This window comes from Indicator indicator, chromosome 12, assembly GCF_027791375.1.
Source record: "Indicator indicator isolate 239-I01 chromosome 12, UM_Iind_1.1, whole genome shotgun sequence".
Lineage (NCBI taxonomy): Eukaryota > Metazoa > Chordata > Aves > Piciformes > Indicatoridae > Indicator > Indicator indicator.
In genome coordinates this window covers 20,842,820-20,862,657 of record NC_072021.1, presented here as the reverse complement: position 1 = coordinate 20,862,657, position 19,838 = coordinate 20,842,820, and the positions used below count along the sequence as shown (strand labels likewise).

At 37.3% G+C, this 19,838-nt stretch overlaps 1 protein-coding gene across 27 annotated transcripts in view; it reads left to right on the top strand.

Annotated features, from left to right (window-relative positions):
* Positions 1–19,838, top strand: part of PTK2 (protein tyrosine kinase 2) — a 152,024-nt gene that overhangs the window by 81,062 nt on the left and 51,124 nt on the right. For 22 of the 27 annotated variants that reach the window (XM_054385672.1, XM_054385648.1, XM_054385671.1 and 19 more), the window contains 6 exons: positions 212–352; positions 1,062–1,139; positions 2,142–2,249; positions 3,494–3,611; positions 9,997–10,027; positions 12,393–12,445. In XM_054385672.1, the coding sequence (XP_054241647.1) occupies positions 212–352; positions 1,062–1,139; positions 2,142–2,249; positions 3,494–3,611; positions 9,997–10,027; positions 12,393–12,445 (529 nt within the window). The remainder of the gene's footprint in view (positions 1–211; positions 353–1,061; positions 1,140–2,141; positions 2,250–3,493; positions 3,612–9,996; positions 10,028–12,392; positions 12,446–19,838) is intronic. The other 5 variants (XM_054385663.1, XM_054385670.1, XM_054385668.1 and 2 more) reach the window with 2 other exon arrangements.

The following is a 19,838-nucleotide window of genomic DNA, read 5'->3' as shown; positions in this document are numbered from 1 at the left end:
CTAGCAGAAACAATTCTGTCTCTAAGCAGAAATTAGAAGGCAGAACTGTTCCTTACCTGTTGAAGCTTTCAAATTAGAAGGCAGAACTGTCCTTACATGTTGAAGCTTTCTTCTTGAGAGTTCTCTGCATCTCATTGATAAAGAAACTGTGAGTGGTACTGTGTGACTGAAATTCTTACAATAATTGCTCTCTAAACATTTTAATACGCAGGCCAAAACACTACGGAAATTAATCCAACAAACATTTCGACAATTTGCCAATCTCAATAGAGAAGAAAGTATTTTGAAATTCTTTGAGATCCTCTCTCCAGTGTACAGATTTGACAAAGAATGCTTCAAGTGTGCTCTCGGTGTAAGTAGAGGAATGTGACAGTCACCGGAATGTATGCTCTAGTCTTAAGTGGTTTTGATTTGTACTGCAACTATTGCTTGTTAAGCTCCTGTTTTGATGTAGAGATGAGTCCTTAGATTTCATTAACAACAAAATACAGTGACTGATTTTATTTAGAAGTTTCTCAGTTGACTGTTAAAAATGCACCATTCATTAGTTGGGTAAGAATTGTACATTAGTAAATATTTTTATTGGTGATGTTTGTGAAAGTCAAGTGGGGTCTTTTAAGTTGGTTTCATGTGGAAATGAGCTTTTTATCAACTTCTGTTTGCAGATTTTGCTCTAATACTTTTTTAAATCTGCCAGTTTGAAACAAATGTTAAGTCTGCAAGCCTTGTGAAAATGGAAGTTGAAGCAGAAATTAGAACACGAATCTCAATGTCCACGAGAAGAGGAAATACAGGAAATACATAGTTCTCATGTTGACCTAAGATAAAACAGATGGAAGTGCATTTTGGTAGCATGAAACCCCATGAAGTCTATCATGAGGAGTTCAGCTACTTAGAGAATGACTTGATTTTAATATATTTTTTAATTGTTTGAAGAGTTTAAAAGCTTCTAGAGATTAATTACTAAACCCTGGAAATGTAACAGTAGAGGATAGTGTTCCGTAGCAAGGTCTTGTCTTACTATTGAAAATTTGCCCTGTCTTTCTTCTTTGATTCTGAAGTCAAGCTGGATTATTTCGGTGGAACTGGCAATTGGCCCAGAAGAAGGAATCAGTTACCTTACAGACAAGGGTGCAAATGTAAGTCTACTTCTGTTTTATTCTCTCAGTTACTGTCTTAGCAGCCGTGACCTGTTGTGAATTGAACTTCAGACAAAGAGGAATGACAAGTCCAGTCTTTGAATTAAGCACATTAGAGCTGGAGAATTCAGCTCTACACAGAATTCAGCTCTCATACACAGTTGCTATTCAGATACTAACCTGTGATTTGGGATCAGAGAAAATGCAGTTGGGTTAAGTAGAGAGACAGTATCAGCCTTATTGAATTTGTTGGCTTTTGCACTCAATTATTAAGTCGTCACTTGCTTAATTTGAAGCACTAGTGGTGACTTTTTAACAATGAAACGTGCAAATTATTATAAACTGTTCCCCTCCTTTCTTACGACTGTGCAAATGAAGAGCTGGTTTAATTGGTGTTTAGCATTTATGCAGTAATTTCTGGCTTATTTGCCTTATTTCATATCCATAATAGCCTTTTCATTGGCTGATGCTGATTCTTACTGTACATGTCCTTGGTGCAGAGGATTTCTGTTCAGACAAGTTCTTCTAGAAAAATGTTTGGAACCTTACAGTCATGACTTAGAATGAGCTCCTGTGAACTTCTGTTGAAATAAATTCAGTGGCAGTGAAAAGTTTGGGGGATTTGGACTATGTCACCAGCTAAGAATTAACCTTTTACAGCAGTCTGGAGGTATATTAAGTATGCTGGGAGAGCAGGTTCCACGAGGTGAAGCTGTTGAGTGTTTTATCTTTATCTCCCAAGAGGTTGTTTCCTCTATGTACTTCAGCATGTGCCTGGAGTTACTCAACAGTGACCTCTGTAGACAAACTTAATGCTTGGTCTCATTTTGCAAATGCAATCTGTTCCTGAAGTCTAATGAGACTGAAGAAACAGAGACAAATTTCTACAGGTGGAATGTGGAGATTAAACTCTGTGTGTGCTTTTGCAACATCAGGGATAAAAGGAAATTATTTTTCTGTAATTTTGACGTTTTCCCCGCTTTTTCCATTGCTGTTCTGCAGCCAACTCATCTAGCAGACTTTAATCAAGTGCAAACTATTCAGTATTCAAACAGTGAAGACAAGGACAGAAAAGGGATGTTGCAACTCAAGATAGCAGGTGCTCCTGAGGTATGATCCTGAGAGTTGTGATAAACTTACTAGTTTTGGTTTTCCTGGGAAGGGGTGGATATTAGTTTTCTGTTACTGACACTTTCTTCTGTATTTTGCTTTTATCTCATCTATTACTTCATTCTGGATTTTTCTACTGTCAGTGTAATGATGCACTAAACGTGCTCACTTCGGTGCGTGCATGGTTAAACTGGGGACTGTCCCTCTGTGTGTATGCATGAAGAGTTCAGTTACTGTTAAAAACTCTCTTACTCCTCCTGTAGTTACAGCCAGTGCTTTCCATTTTAGCATCCTGCATTCCAGGCATTCTGCAAGTGTTAGATTTTTCTTGTTCTTTAAGGGGAAAGGGAAGTTGAGTGTGAGCTGTTGTCATTATATACTAGTCAGGTATTTTTGGGTTTTAAATAGATTTAGTGCTCATTACATATTTTTTTTTTCTTTTGCATTTGGCACTTACAGTCTTTGATATTTTAAAAGAACCTTAGTTTAAAAATACCAGCCCTTAAATGCAATTTAATAGTAGCTTGCATATATATATGATGCTACATTGTAAAGAGGAAACTGAGCAATTTCAATTTTGCAAAAAGGGGAAATCTGAAAGAGGGGAAATTTGTTCACTCATATTACATGAGAGCAGAGCTGGAAGTGATATCAGAGCTTTTCTTTGGTCCAGTACACTGGAAATTAATCACTGGAATAGAAAAGGTGATAAATGTTGACAGTATTAAAATTAATAAATGTCTTTATATCTCTTATTTTTCACTGACCATCTTTTTAAAAATATTTTTATCTTTTTTTTTTTTAATTGGAAAGGTTACTTTATAGGGCAAAGTATAAATTACCACAAATGGCTGGAAAAAAGATAGCACCTATAAGAGCTTTTAAAGAAAAGCAGCTTCTTCAGAATTGTCATAATTAGAGCAATAAAAGTCATAGCAGTTGTGATGGACAGTGTCAACTGGAAGTTTAGGTAGCAAACCACTTAATAAACCTAGATAAATCTTATATCTGGTTGAAGCTTTGCTTTCTGTGCTTTGTATGAGCTGTTTTCTAAACTGTGTGTTTTAGATTTGCTACCTAGAAGGTAGAGCAAGAATCTGGTAGCTCTTTGCTCACCCACATTTTCGTGTTTACTGTTTGCAAGTGTGCGTAGAGTTCTGATGCAATGACACAGCTGTTCTACTCAGTATTTGCAACTACAATAATTCCTCTTTGTTGGTGCCTTGGTTTTTTTCCTTCTTTAGCCTCTGACAGTGACAGCACCATCCTTAACCATTGCAGAGAATATGGCTGACTTGATAGATGGATATTGCCGGCTGGTGAATGGAGCTACGCAATCTTTTATTATCAGGCCACAGAAAGGTAAGGAGATGTTTCGTTAGGTAGTTGCTATACCCAAATCTGTGGGTAGCTTCCTTTGCACTTGAACGGAAGACACAAGGTAGCAAAATCCTCACTTGAAGACGCTTGTCTTCCAGGGATGTTCTGTGAGGTATTTTCCTTATGAGAATCTGCATTAAAAATTACATAATGGCTTATAATTTAGACTGTTTTTCATTAATCACTGCTTTATGTTACTCTAAACTTAACTAGCAGTAGTAAATTGTAATTAAAGGCACTTCAAACAAGGATGCGTAATGAGATTCCCTAATACATGCAAGTGGAAATTCAGAGAGGTTGGTTAGAATTTATTTGGATAAGTGATAATTTTAAAAAAATTTCTGTCTTCTAGATTCTCAAAATATCTCTCTTCAGAAACACAGGAACTTTGAGAGAAGTCTTATTAGCTTTTCTCATAAAACAGAGGTGCATTTTTGTAGTGTTGGTCAGCTGGTTTTGTAGCAGCCCACACACTGAAAGTAATGAGACAAGGATGCAGGCATGCCAAGCTTTAAAGAGAGAATTTTAGATTTCATTAAATTTGTTTCTTATTTCAGCCAGGTTTTATTATTGAAAAATATTCAAGCAAAGCTGCTTAATGGAAATTTCTGTTCTTCTGTACTAATCTTTACTTGTGGAAATTCATCTGACTTTATTGGTTTCTAAAATAATGAGTTTCCTTCCTATTCGTAATACAAGAAAGTACACAAAGCATCCCTAAAGATCTCCAATCTGATGCTGAGTTCCTTTTTGCCTGTGTTTTTAATTTTTTGTGCTACTGATTTCTCCTGCTCTGTAGTTACTCAAATGGAGTAATGTTATTAACAGAGTTCAGATCTTTGAACAGGTCCATCCTCCCTGTGCAGCAATAGAGAAAAGTGATTGCAGTGTGTTGGATGTTTTGACTGCACTAAGTAGTTGTTCATATCATTCTTACATTTGCCTGTTTGGTCGTTACGTGTGTGTCTGACCTGTAGCTCCGACACAAGTAGCTTTGTTAGAATTTGTAGCCATTGAACCTTATCCCCATACAAAGTCTTCTCTCAACACAAACTCAGCTCTTCTAGCCAACCTGGTGTACAGTTCAGTGGTGATGAACCATTTACACCAAAATTTGGCACCAAAAGGATAAGGTAGCAAAAGTCATAAAGCTAGCTTTTTGTTCTAAAAATAAAACAGGCATCACAAACCAAGACTCATCTGGACCTGCAAGTGATTGTCTTTTTTGCCTCTTGTCTTCTGACGAATCGTGGTTTGGACTTTGCTACAGTCATTATTTACTCCTAAAACTTCCCTGCTAAATAACCAGTGGATTGGCTCTCTTCAGCCTGAACTATAGTAGCTGAAGTTGAGCTTTTAAAACTTTATCATATCTTAACACATCACCCCTCCCCACTTCTCAGTCATTCTAAGTTAATGGATAGCTCTGACTGTCCTCTGCTTTTTCCTTTAGGTGCACACATGTAGAGTCAAATTCTTACCACTTCTGCACTGGTGGTATTTCAGAAATTTGTTCCAGTCAGTCTGCATTGCCAGTGCCATTATTGACTTGTTCCTCTGCTATTAGAATGGCTTTGCTTTTCTTGCCTGTATGTAAATGCTCTTGACTCTACAAAATACCAGTGCCTGATGACTTCAAATTTTCCCATTCACACCAGCAACTGAAGGAAGTCAAGGACTTGATCATCAAGTCCATCCCATGTGCAGGCTTTCCATGCTGTGCTTGTGCTTCAGTCACATGTTTCCGTTTCTCAGCCAAACCCTCTTCTGCTGTTCTTGCCCAATAAGGGAAGCAGCTCCCAGTAAAAATCTCTACAGCAGCTACCATATCCTCTTTGGTGCTTATTTCATGATGTGTACATCACCTGCCATCTCGGATAAGCAGGGATGGTGGATCCTGACTGCGTCTGTAGGTGGCAATAAAAAATGGCCTGTTCTATGTGCACTTTTTCTCTCTAATTCTTGTCATCCTCTGATCTGACTTGTTCAGTATTCAGATGTCCCATCTTCTGGACTTGCTAAGCTCTGTGAAGGGCAAGGTCTCTGATTTTTCTGTGTTGCGTAACTGCCTTGCACTGTGGTTTGTTTGCTGGTAGGCATGAATGCAAAATAAATCAATGCATTTAATGGAGTGTGTTCATTTGTGTTATATTCTTATTGATGTATGTGAACATAGAGCAAATGAGCAGTGATTGAGTTAAAGGAAGGTTATATGCCACTTTTGGAACACTGCTCTTTATGCAAACACAAAGATAAACCCTCCAGTGAAAAAAAAATGGTAGGGTTCTTTTGTCTTGAGCTTCTGAGCTTCTTTTTTTGAAGTTCATAACTGTATTCAATATAATAATTAAACATTTTGTAGGAGAGCTGACCCCACCATGATCTGTATTCCCAGATCGCTCCCTCAGTGAGCTTTGATTATAAGGCACATGAGAAACAAATTGTGTAGCAATTCTCAATCCAACAGATGTGTTTTCTCCTCTTTGAGCTTTCCTGTCCCCTTTGTTGTAAATTTACATGTTTGTTGCAACTCTCCTCATAAATTAACATTTGTGATTACTAAAAGAACCCATGTTTTTGAGATATTGTCTGTCTTGCTATCCATTAATGATCCAGCTTCTCTTAATTTGGTGAGAGCAGTTGGTAACGATTAAGACCTGGACAGTATTTGGCATATTTCCATTCAGTTTGTTTGATTTTTCATAAATATTTTGATATACAGGTCCCCTTAGACCTGTGTAGGGACTTTAAACTTTGTTTCCATTATCACGTTTAATTCTTGTAGGCAAAAGCACTTAGAAAGCAACTGACAAACTGATAGAAAGTGAGGCTATTCGCTGGCTGAACTGTGCACTACATAGCTTTTCTGTGATCTTAAGTTAGGTAGCTAAATTCTGTATGTATTAATGATTTCAGACAAGCCTTATAGGTAATGCAAAATTGTCAGCATTTATAAAAAAATAAAAATACTCTGGACAGAAAAAGCATCTAAGCAACTGAAATAGTTACCTAATCACCATTTCTTTACACCACAACTCACCTTTACATTGAAATACTCTGTTTGAATCTAAAAGGATTACAGGTAATTGAAAACTCAGAGTTTTTACTTTAAAAATACCAAAATTAAATAAACCATGAAGTTCTTCAAATAAGTGGTTTTTTTGTTTTTCACACACGTTAACAGGGAACACCATTTTCATTTTAACAAATAGCAGTATGTATTCTAATTCTTTATGATACTGTTATCGCTTTGACTACTTTGGTAGCTCTCTGCTTTTGCTTTAACAAAAAAACCCTGCAAGGGACACAGAGGTGGGGATAAGGGTTGTGGTCAGTCCATCACAGCCCACCTGGGACATTCCTCCCTTCTCACATGTCTCCCTGCAGGGACACTCTGCTCCCACCCGGGCTCTCCAGGGCTGCAGCTCCTGCAGGAAACGTCCCTCTGCTGGAGGGTGGGTCTCTTCTCCAGCTCGGTCTCCAGGGCTGCAGGGGATCCCTGCTCCAAGTCTGCAGCACCTCTTGCCCTTCTGCTCTGGTCTCAGGGTCTGGTACCCTCTTCTGCTGCTCCCTCCTTGGCTTCCTTGTCCTCTGCCTGTGCTGCCTTTGGGCCTTTCTGAAACTTGTTTTTCCCACAATGCCCCCAGCTTGGCTGAGGGGCTCAGCTGTGTCCTGTGGTGGGGCCAGTGGATCCTGCTGGGACAGAATCATGGGGCAGCACTGCCCTCTCACAGAGGAGGAGGACACAGTCCAATCATGCATATCCCATTTCTAAAACTGCATACAGAATTGGGCAAAATGCTATGGGTTTCAATTTGTGAAAAGTAATATATGTTTTTACTGCGATGGTGTTAGTAACGAATTTTGACTTAAGACCTACAGGGGTACTAATGAATGCTTTGTATTTTATTTGGATATAAGCTGTAAACAGATGAGCACCAACTTGGGAAATGCTGCCTGAAGTGAACAGTTTATATCCAGACATCATATAGGTGTCTAGAAGTTCAGCTTTGATTTCCACAGTAGTTTCATGAAGATGGATCTTTCTTGAATTTTCTCCAGTGAAAGGGGAGGCATCTCTGATACCACTTAATAGTAGGGTTTTCTTTCTGGCTGCCTTTTTTAACATATATTTATTGTTCTGGTTTCTCCTGTCTTATCTGGCCCTTCACTTGACATGCATCTCCTGCAGCCAAAAGGGGAATGTTGTCTACATAGCATGCATGTGAATGCATGCATCAGACTGGGGCTTAAGAACAGTGCTGTGTGCTCTTCCTTGTCCTCAGGGCTGAGCATGCATTATCCATCTCATCACCTCAGTTCTGTTCAGTGCATGACACTGTGTTGCTCTGCTGCTAATGCCAACAAAATCAGTCATATCATACGGAGTTTGGCAAAGATGAGTCAAAAGGAAGATGACCATTCTCCTTACCTCACTAAGTGTGTAGACTGGGCTTACCATTATGATGGAATCAGGATTTTCATATGAAAGAGATGTTTTCTTAGGGTTCTTGCTTTATATTTTGCACTGATAGGAAGCTGTTCATTAAGTGAAGACTTGAAGGAACAGAACAGGATTCTCCTTGTTGAGGAAATTTAACAGGGCACTGAAAAGTTAGAAAGATTCTATCTTTATCTCTCTTAGATCCTTTCTTATGGGTAGTAGCTGACTTCAGCATACTCCATCAGTTGCCACCTGTGATATTTCAGGTTGGTGTCTACATTTGCAGGAGAGAGAAACAATCTGATCTGTAGCTGAGACCAGTACTTTGAACACATGAAGCACTGTGGCCTTGCAAGTGTTAGGAAATCTTTCAGTGATGCTTCTGAAGTCCCCAAATACTTACTGTTGTGCTCCATATACAAATAAAACAGTAGAGGAAATTAAAATTCCATCTGTCAAACGCAGTTGGAATAGTATGCAGGACTCTTTTGCCTGTTTATCCCAGTTTGATGTCTTTTACCTAGTTCTACCCAGTGTGAACCCTCTAGTGCCCATTATGGTCTCTTCTTTTAGGTACCTGCCCCATAATCTTTCATTGTCATGTCATCACCTTCGTGCCTTTGATCTCATGCTTGTCACTTCACGCTTCCTTTCTAAGGATCTTTACATTTTATTTCTTTTCTCAAAAAAGGTAATTTGCTGTAATGTATCACAATACCTTTATCTCCCACTTAATCCTCTTGTATAATCTTGCTGTCCTTCTTTTACCCTCCAGTTTCAGGTGCTTGCTCTAGTCCCTGTAGTGGCTACTCTAGGTCATCTTCCAAAACACAGCTTTTTGTTTCCTGTCTTTCCTGCATCTTCCTTTTCAACAGCCCCCATCAAGACAGATCAAAATACTTTTAGGCTGGTAAGACAGATGGTGGTGTTCTACCTTTAGACAGCAAAACAATCACAACAAAATACTGCGGTTTGCCATGTTGAGTGTGGCTTAGGGTGGTATATCAGGCATTTCTCCACTCATCCCATAATACACAGAAGTGAAACTGTAGTTTACTTCTATGCTGTCTGGAAATTTCAGAAATTTTGATGTGGGTTAAAACCAAACTAGGATTTATATGATTTTGTGTCAACTGTGTAACCATTTTCTAAAACTTTGCTATTCCTTGTTCTCTGACATCAGTTTTATCAGTGCTACAGTGATTTAGATAGTGGAACCCATTTTAATTGCTCACCTTTTTTTCTTTCCTGCATATTTCAATCTACTGTAAATCACAGGTGTTTTAGTAAAGAAGTAGTAACTTCCACATCATCCTTCCCCATGTGGATACCAAGTGTCTCATCAAATCCAGTGGGAAAAATGTCTTAAGTATGTACATCCAAGCTTACATACATAGTACCATTACCAAAGAAAGACAGAGAAACATCTTACAAAAAACCTAGCTTCATCTCTGGCTACTAAGCATTACTAGTGTATAATCTGAACCAGATGTTAACATCAGTTTGATAAGTTAGGTGCTTTAATGATTTATTTCAGTTGTCTTACTTGGAAGTCCAAGTTTGCTGCAGTTATTTTATTTATATGTTAACACTTAGCACAACTTGGGAGATAAAAGCAAAGCATTTCTTGCAGTGAGATGAGATAGTGTTATACCTTCTGCAGGTGATTTATCAAAGTTATTTGTTAAAGAATAAAGAAGAACTTTGATATTCTGTATACGTTGTTCTCTCAGATAAGAGTTTGCCAAAAGGTCTGTATCACTGCTTAGAAGGAGTTGTGTTGATAAGCTGCTTTTGATTCAACATAAGCTTCCCTGAGAGATTGCAATGTTTATTGTTTCAGGCATGTATATATTGCACGTAGAGAGAGATGATTTAGAAACCTGAAAAATATGTAATCCTGTTTTCTTCTTGTTTACACAGAAGGTGAAAGAGCTTTACCATCAATACCAAAGTAAGTTTTATACTTTCTTATCTTATTCATAAGCAAGTGTTCTGAAAAATAGTTTTCATGCTTTGGAATTTGCAATACGTGCTTAATTTTTTTTGTTGCTTTTGGATTCTGGGACAAAGAGCAAATAGCAGGGGTGATTTGTGACCATGGGGCATAAATGACTGACAGCAGTATTAAACTATAAAAATACTAGAAATCAAATCTGAGGAAAAAAGTGCATAACGCATCGATCGTATTTGACAGTAACAAAAAGAGAGTATTTTGGAAAGGACTTAACTGAGATTCAGGCTATTTATTTTGAGTCCATGCATACATTTAATTATAGAAGTGATGCCACAAACAGTTTTTGAATTGTGGCCTCAATCTGCTAGTCACTCTATGCTCTTGTTTTTCCTATTTGTTCCTTTTTTTGCTTGTGTAAACATAGAAAATAGATGTATTTTTGTTCTCCGTGTCACCTTTTGTTAATAAAATTTCTTTAATGGGGCCAGTCTGAGTTGGAATGTCTGTCTTCAGTGTAATAAAAAAACATCGTTTACATAGCAAATACTTGTCAATCTATTTTTTAAAAAACACAGTAATGTAGTAGTTATGGATTTGAAGGAAACGCTTATTCATGTCAGGCAAGTAGAATTGCTTTTTTTCTCTGGCTAGTTTTATGGTCATACTGTATCCAAGGTATTCTGAGACATGCTATCTGTATCTAATAATTCCTACATAAAGTATACTAAGATGTCTCTGTATTTTTGTTTCTCAAGCTTTAGAGAAAATAAGAAAGCATTTCTAATTTATCTCTGTGTGGACTAAGAATACTTCTTAGGCTGTCAGTGTTGGTACTCCATAATGCAGTGGTAGACAAGCCTATTCATTCTTCCTGCAGGTTCTGTGTACTCCTGCTGTAAGTGGATTAGTTCTCCACCCTGTCTGTCAAGTTGTGATGGTTGTCTATCCTTTCCATGTGCAGTTTCTTATTGTGACCTCCTAAACTTCAGTCCTTGAACTGAGACCTTTTTATTTGTTTTTCCTTCAATGAACACTTTTTCTGCAGCCACATTTGGACCTAGTTTAAAGCCTCATCTCATCAGATTATTTTCCTTGAACTTCATCGAGCAGTGTCACCAGGATTCAGTAGCAGCAGATAACTGTTGAAAGACAAATGAAATTTGTTTTATGGTGTGTTATTTCTTTAATTTGGAACACAGGGACAGTGCCTACTTTGACCCAACCACCTCAGTCAGTTTCTTCTTTGATTCATGAAGGGAGTCCAGAATTATTCTTACTTTTCTAGTTATTGCATGGAGCATGGAACATAATTTAATACTGAATCTGCAAGAAATTAGCTACTTAGAGGTATTAGTGGCTGCTTTTCCTCTGCAGGTCCTCCTGCAGCGCTCGCTAGCCAGGTAGCTTTTTCATGATGCAGAAAGAGGAGTTAAAATTCAGAGAGGAAAAAGAAATTTAAATCAAGAGGAAAGTTTGGTTTTACTTAAATATGTACAACTGAGAAACACAAAGTTGACTTTAAAATTGCATACATTTTTTCCTTCTTTTGTTTGTAGGAATTTCAGGGGAAAATAAGGTTTGAAGGAAAAGTCTCTTCCAATTTTTGGGACAATTTAACAAAACTGAATTTGTGCACTTAAGTCTGTTTAAACAAAGGCACCACATACATTCTTAGGCTAGCAGGAGTGGAATGGACTTCTGTCAAATGTATAAAACTACCAGACAGCACCATTTTGCATCTGGAAAGTTTTGCCTTTGCCAGATGAAATTCTGGATTTCTGAAAGCATGAAGTGCAGTACTCTTGCTGTCTTACCATGAAATTTATGTTTATGTATGTGCAAGAAAAAAAAGTTTTACAAGAATTCATTGGATTTTATGTTACTAATGAATATTTTTAGCTAACTACATTTAAATGTAATTGTTTCTTCATTTACTTGACATGTAAATCAATTTAAAATTGTTGTACAGAAACATCTTAGAGATAAAAACTCAGTTCATACTTTCAAAAAGATAATACAGAAAGTAGAAGCACCATCAAATTATGCACATTAAGAAAGTTTAGACATGGATGGATTGATCTGATGAGTTTTTAAAACTTAGGCTTTGATTTTTCTTTTAAATTTGCTCTGTCATCGTGAATCAATAGGCTAATTAAAATGCACACTTTCTCTCCACTCTTACACCCCCAGATGGGTTTGAAATGGTAGATTCCTTTCTGACTTCTCTCTCCCTCAAAATCTGTCACTGTGGGAAATGGATTGGCCCTGCTAATTACAGTAGGTGCTCTGTTAGGATGAATTCCCAGTGTATGTGACTGTGAAGAATGTACACCATTCAGCGATTCCAACCTCTGTTTTACAGGCTGGCCAACAATGAGAAGCAAGGAGTAAGGTCACACACAGTCTCTGTGTCAGGTAAGACTCAGTAATTAAAAAAAGAGGCAAGTTTATTTATGAAGCTAGTAGATATTTAAACAGATTTTTCACTCACAGTTAGCTCACTTTTTGCTGCATGGCTGTTGACTTTCCCAAGACCGTAGCTCTGCTGCCTTTGCAGTGCAGTTGCTAGAGAAACTTCTTGGAGCGATTCTGCATAGCGTGGCTTCTGAGAACATCTGTGTGTAATGCAGGGCCAGAATACTTCAAAGCAAGGCTGCTTGTCAATATTTTCTCATAGCTTTGTAATGAAGTAGACTGTCACGGGCTAGAACTTAAATTACCTGATTGTGTTAATTATGACAGAGCAGCTTTGAAGAGTGAAAATAGGCAATTAAATATTAATCCTCGCTTTTCAGAAAGAAGAAACTTAATAGCTGTTTTTGGTAGCTGCTCTTTAGATCAAAGCACTTAATTTCTGCTGTTGAACATGACAGGTTAATTGAAGGATGAGCATGTGAGGTAATAGATGTTGTTTCTATATCTTATGGGTATCTAAGACACCTGTTTGTTACTATAAGGTTTTTAAAGTTTTTATACTTGAGAGACTGTTTTTTACAGAATCTTAAATCCTTTTGAGTGATCGATTCAGTGTCTTAGCAGAAAATACATTTCCGAGTCCTTATACATGATACTCATTAAGAAGACTTTTAATGCAGAAGTGTATTCATTTGACATATTCCCATAGATTTCTAGTATTTGGCCATGAAATTCGGGAGCCAGTGCTGTGAATGTGTCCACTCCTGTCTTATAGGGAGGCTACAACCCCACTTCAACATTTGTGCGACTGCTTAGTGGCACATGTTCAAAAAAACTGGCATATTTCATACAAGGAAGAGGGAAGATAGGTAGATGTTTGATTTATTTTCTACTTTTCACATTCCTTTCCCCACCCTTGACCTTTTTTTTTTAAGATGTTTGAGATTTACCTTTTGGCATAGGAAGCCCAAATAAACAGACCTTGTACTAGAAAAGAGGTAAGAGGATCTGGAATTAAAACATGGATCAAGCTGCAGAGGTGTACCAGTTTCATCAGTTACTGTTACTTCTCAAATAGCAGCAGCTCTTTTTCCTTCAGTACCTATCAAGCAGGCATGGTAGATAAGGTAGATGCATGGTCAGTATGTTCCCTCTCAGATTTTAGCTGTGTGGCTCATTTTAGCTGTTGGAAAAAGTTGTCGTTTCTTAAGTGATTAGAGCTGTGCTTTTTTAATCACTCCCCTCACACAGAAAAAGCTAATCCTTAGGACAAAAAGCCATCCTCCTCTGTCACCTTGAACTTCTCCCCCTTCCATTTTTCTAAGAATGCTGATAGACTTTTGCTATTAAAGCAGTTAAAAATTTTTACTTCATGATCCTTTATTGGTGTCACTCCTTCCAAATCTGTCTTTTGCTTGATATCTGAAATACTTTTGTGTCTTCTTCTTTGAAGTAGTGTTTTGATATTAATGCAGGGAAGTTAGTTGTCATGCCATACAACTGGCCTTTAGATCATCTTGTAAAGAGTAATGATGTGCACATGAGAGCTTTGCTGTAGGACCATGGAGGAAACAGATGTAGCAGGGCTGGAGAAAACAGATGTAGCAGGGCTGGAGATGAGCTGCTTCTTAAAGTGAAAATCAAGAAAGCTGGAAGGAGCAAAGCCAGCTCCTGATACCATAAGCAAAATAACATTAAACCAGAAAATGTCCTTCTCGTTTCTTTCCAATGTCAAAGTCAAAACCAGTTAGGTATTTTTCTTGTGTTATACTAAGGTTTCGTATATTTCCACAAAGAAATTACTGTGCTTGATGCTTTTTTTTACTGTGTTGCAAACCACTGGAAACACTGACATAGTACTGCAATGATTCAAACCATTGCATGCATTATTCAGTCTCAAGGGTTTGTTCTTCTTTGGGTATGGGTACATAGAACACAGATATACTTTTTTGGGTTGGGATTTATTTTCCCCCCAGATTATTTGAAATGCATGGAGCATGGCATGGATGTCAGTATATTGAATTTGAGCTACTGACAGATTGTTGAGATGAAGTTGCATGATAAGGGTTTTTCCTTGGGAGGTGCTGTCTGTAAGAATCTCTGAGTCCCCAAAGGAATCTGCTTGTTCTACATGACGTATTACTTCATGTAGATGTGAAAAAGTGTCACTTCTGTTGTCACATATAACTGATCAGTCAGTGTGGAAGAAGGGAAGCAACAGATGTTTGTAATGTTCAGTTAACACAAGAGTTACATGTCAGCAGAGGTTGACAGCTGAGAGCATCCAGTGCAAAGCCAGCTGTGGCTGTTGCTGTCTTGATTTGCAGAACAAGTGCTTTTCTCTGGTGACATTTAAATGACTTGGAGCTAAGAGCTTCAAATAAGACAAGCTTTTGTAACTTATTGACAGTTACGGCATCCATTATACCTTTGATAGTTTAAAACATATATTAACTGTTTTCATTTGTTTTCAGTGTTTTCCTCTTGTTTAGATCTCTCCTAATGCTAAAGCCAAATAGCAAAAATCTGAGACAGATACTCAGCAGGAAAATAAAAGTGAGACGTATTTATAGTATTAACACCCATAGTTCTAAAGGAAGGCTTCACAGTAAGATCCCCAGAACAATCTGGGGAAACCACCAATAGCCAAAATCCAGTGTGGAACATTATTTAATGGTCTAAAAGTTCAGATATTTGAAGTTTTTTAGGTTTGAAAATTAGCCTGTTAGTAAAAGACACTTTGTCTTTTTGAAATATTTATTAACGCCCTTGAGATGTATCTGGTCTAATGAAAAGAAAATATGTTCTTTCCAAGTGATTCAGTATTCCAAAACATACAAAGCTAGAAGCATTTTAAATACTTTCTAATTTTTTTTTCCTCTAAATAAAGGCCTTTTCAAACTAGTGAAAGGTAAAGCTGATTTCAGGAATCCAAGGCAGCAGACTGCTGGGCCTGTGAGCCACAAGTGTTTTCTTAGAGCTGTGTATCACTGAACCAGGTTTCACCACACACCTCTTACTGCATGCCTCTGTTTCTTCTACTATTTATCTGCTTTGCTTCATCAAATTTTATGTTCCATGCAGTGGGGGGCATTGTCTTTCCTTGTGTGCAATAAGATGCCTTGCAGATATCCCCCGTTTTATAAAGCATAGTAATAATATTGCCCCTCAAATTTTTCATTTTTGTGCCTGTAGCATAATAAATAAAAATAAGAACAATTAAATGAGTTGGATTTTAGATTGGTGTACATCTGATAATGTTACTGTGATGCACCAGAAGCGATGAGTGTTATAGCTAATATATAGTTCCAACTTTTATCTCCTTCTTCCTCTACTCCTTTCTTTAGGTTAAAAAATATTTTTTTGTACTTAACCAAGAGGATACACTCAGGAAACAGTAAGGCTGAACTGTTTGCTCAGCTTTGTAAGAAGCAGCATACCAGTTGACTGTAATTTTACTGAGTAGATTTCCTGCTGTTTTGCTTGGAGTCACCTTCGTAAAATGCTCTACTGTATTCTACAGGAGCTTATTTTGGCCAGGGATTTGTTTTGCAATAGCAAACATTAGCCTTAGTAAGGTGATGTATTTCCTGATACCCATATTTCAAAAAAATAATCATTTACCTAGTCAATATATTATAAAGAGTTCTTCATTAAATGCAATCAATAAAGCCAGAGGGGTTTTGTTTCTTTTTACATAGATTCTTTTCTGACACAGTGTTCTTTGGTTTATTTTGCCCTATCCTCGCTTGTATAAACATGACCAGGAGGAATAAACATGCTTTCACATCCCTTGGCACGGTGATTACACTGCACCTCCTTTGCACTAGAGAATTCCGTGGAATTAATGTTTTTTTTAGTTGTGGTTCAAACATTACTTTACATGCAGTGCCACAGAATAGGACACTTCAGGCCCGCTTCTTTGAGTATTGAACAAGGCTTAGCAATGTAAGGTTTACAGTTGGACTCAAAGATCTTAAGGGTCTTTTCCAACCTAAATTGTTCCATGATTCTAAGCAGTCACTCTTGATATTATAATATTCAGGTACTACTGAATAAAATAACATGTTTGGAGGGAGGGAGCTGTACCTGCAAAGAGGACAGGAGGGAAGAAGATGAGCTGTCCTGTAGGAGCCAGCTCAAAGCATATGCCTGAAGAGGGTTTTTAGGACCTGCTTGTATCCAAGCAGGTTCTGGGTTTGCAGCTTTAATATGTGCTTGTTTGGTGAAGGAGATTGAAAGATGTTTAAAAACATGGTCACTGTTTCAGATGTTAAGATAGACTGTTTAAGTCATCTGAGTAATAAACCCAAGGACGTGTACCTTTAATAGGGGAAGAGGTGTCTTGGTATCTTAGAAATTTGTTCCTCATCTTGTTAACAGCTGCCAGAGCTAGGAATTACTAGCACAAAAGTAGCATTTTAACATCAAAAGGCATGTTGGTGTGTGTGGTAATAGGAGGTTTCTAATAATACTGTGTCCATTGCCTCTCTATAAAGGCAAAAAGAAAATCTGTTTCCTTACAGATGTGACTTCGAACGTCCTGGTTTAGATACACCCAGTAACATGCCCTGCAAAGGAGAAATTTGGTCTCTTGGAGGGAGATTTCTTACAGGAACTGAAAGATTTTAGTATCCTGATAGAGATAATTCTTGGCAAGTTCCTAGGTTCTGCCGTAGAAGCACAGATTTATAAATATTATTACACTTAAATCACTGTCGTTTACACTTAAATCACTGTCATTAACTCCTGATCGTGGCAATGAAGTAGCATCAGAATTCTTTTTTAAGGTGCTACTGATGAGAGCAGATCCTGAATTTGACATTGGTTGTCAATTTAGTCTTACCATTTAATTTTAATGAAAAAAATTGTCTTTTGAATCAGATAGTCATGATTTAAGTGATGTTTTAGCATGCAGGGGGAAATTATTAAAATTAATATTTATTATTTGTTTTAATTAATATTTTTATTTATTTTAATAATTGAAGGCCATGAAACTTCCAGTAGGTCATGTAGAGCAGGAGCCAAATACCTAAATGCCCAAACTGGAGAGAAAAAAAGCACTAAGTATACCCACCTGATTGCAGCATGACAACAATTAAAAATATTCTTAATGAAGGAGTTGCAAACATACAAAAAGCCCTAAACGTATCTGTCAGCAAGGATGGAAAGGCAAATAAGATTTTATTGAACCATTTCTTCTGGCAAAGCACAGTGAATGCTCTGTTTCATGATCCTGTGCTCAAAATGAAGGTCTTCCTGTGCTCAACTCTGAAAGAGTTTCTTGTGTAGGACTTGTATTTCCTACTTATATTTGCATTTTGGTAGGGGAAAAAGGTGTTCTTTGCTCGAGAGTGTAAACTTGTGGTTTTTTCGTGTTTGTTTTATCAAATCACTCCAAAAAGTGCTGAAAGGAGTAAGTAAATTTTTAAGATGAAAAATTGTGTCTTGAGGGCTTAAGACTGTCTTCTATCTCAATTGTGTCATACTCTATGGCTCACTTCTGAAAAGAAAGACAAACATAAACTAACACCAACAAAACTAACACGAAGTCTTAGCATAAATTATGTAGTAATTATATACATGTAATTACATAAGTAATTAGAGGAATTAAAAGACTTTGTACAGTTGTAGCTCTGACATATGGTTACAGGGCTGGGAGGCATTCAAGCCTAAGGTTTGGTGTGGATGAATTTTCAAACCTTGAGCAAGTTATTAGTCTTCAGGTTCACAAAGGGAGTTACACACTTTTAAGTCACCCACCTATTCTTCTGATTAATAAGAGAATGGAGTTGAAACTATCCTTAGTATTTCAGATTCTCATCACAGCTGAATAGACTGCTGTTCTCCTTTTGTATTTTGGACTGACTAAAATGCTTTTTTTCATGAACAAAAAGACCAGAATGAGCTCCAGAGGCTGTTTAAACAGATTTCCTCCATATCAGTGCCTAGGAAGTCACTGTCTTGATTTCCTCAGTCTGTGCTGTTGGTTAAAGACTTCCTCACCTACATTCTTCCTTTGTGAGCCATTGATTTGGTTTGGGCAGACACTTCCTATTGCTACAAATGGCACTGCAGTATGACTAAATGTACCATGCAGAAATAGTTCTGGTGTTATTTATGTATAAACAGCTGGATAGTGTTCTTTATTTGTTTTCAAGCTTTGAGGTACAGATTAATTCATTCTACAGATTTTTTCAGGATTTTTTCTCAAAATGGTTGAGAAATGTACAGCTAAATTAAAATGGGACATTATCAATTTCAGCCTTCCAGTGTTGCTTATCTATTCATACAGTCCTAACAATGAGCTCCAGCAGTAAGTGTGCTCTAACTTTGTTGTTTCCTTTCTAACATAATCTGTTGCATAGCTATTTCTTCTTTTTATACACAATAATTTTAGTGGGCATTTAGTTTTGAGAAGAACTAAATTAAAAAAAAGACATCTACTGAAGTCTTCAGCAGCATTTCTGAGCTTTGTGGGCATTTTAGTAGAGGCCAGTGGTATCTCAACTAGAAGCTGATGTGGAATGGTGGAAATCCCTCTGAGTAGTATTCACTTCAAGCAGGTATTCGCTAAGCTCATTAAGTTCCTGAAAAAGAGTTGGAATATCTTTTCCTTTCAGTATTTTTCTTTTCTGTTATTTTTAAAATTTGGAATCAACTATTTACCTAAATAAACTTTATTTTGTAGCTAGACTTTAAGATGTGGTAAGTTTAAGACAAGACTGCTAGTCTTCCATTTAGTCTGACAGAATAGTTGAACAAACTTTAGACCACAAATCATGAAGGTGAAGTCTGAAGTGCAGAAAATGAGTTGGAGGTGTGTATTATAGAACATCAGGACATGTTAATGATGAATTAAATCCACCTTTGTCATTTAGATGTGCTCTTCATATGAAATAGTCTAGCCAAGCTTCAGTCAGCTTCTGTTACCTGTTTGTCACGGTAGGGGAGGGAATAGCATTTTGAGCTTAAATGAGCTTTGTAGCCTGAGCAGACAGGTCAAGAGTTGAAACATCTCTTCCATTGCTTCCAGTGACTCTATACCTGTTCTTCTGTTTCAGTACCAAGTATTGGATTCCTTTATTCCCCTTTTAATACCTTAAATAGTTGCTTAAAATAGCTGCAGTATTTTTTCTTTTCTTTTATAATACATGTAAAGCTTTTATATGAATGTTACCTCAGGTTTGTGTCAGAGATGGCACTGAAAATCATGCTATGTGATGTTAGGAAGGTAAGTCCCTGGGATTGCAGTAAATGTGGTATACATGAGTCCAGCTTCACCAGCTTAGTCATTTTGCCCTCTCTCTGCACTTCTTTTAATTTTTAGCATTGAATCTGATTAATGTCCTGTCATTTTCAATGGCATGCACATTTTCAGAATGGATGAATG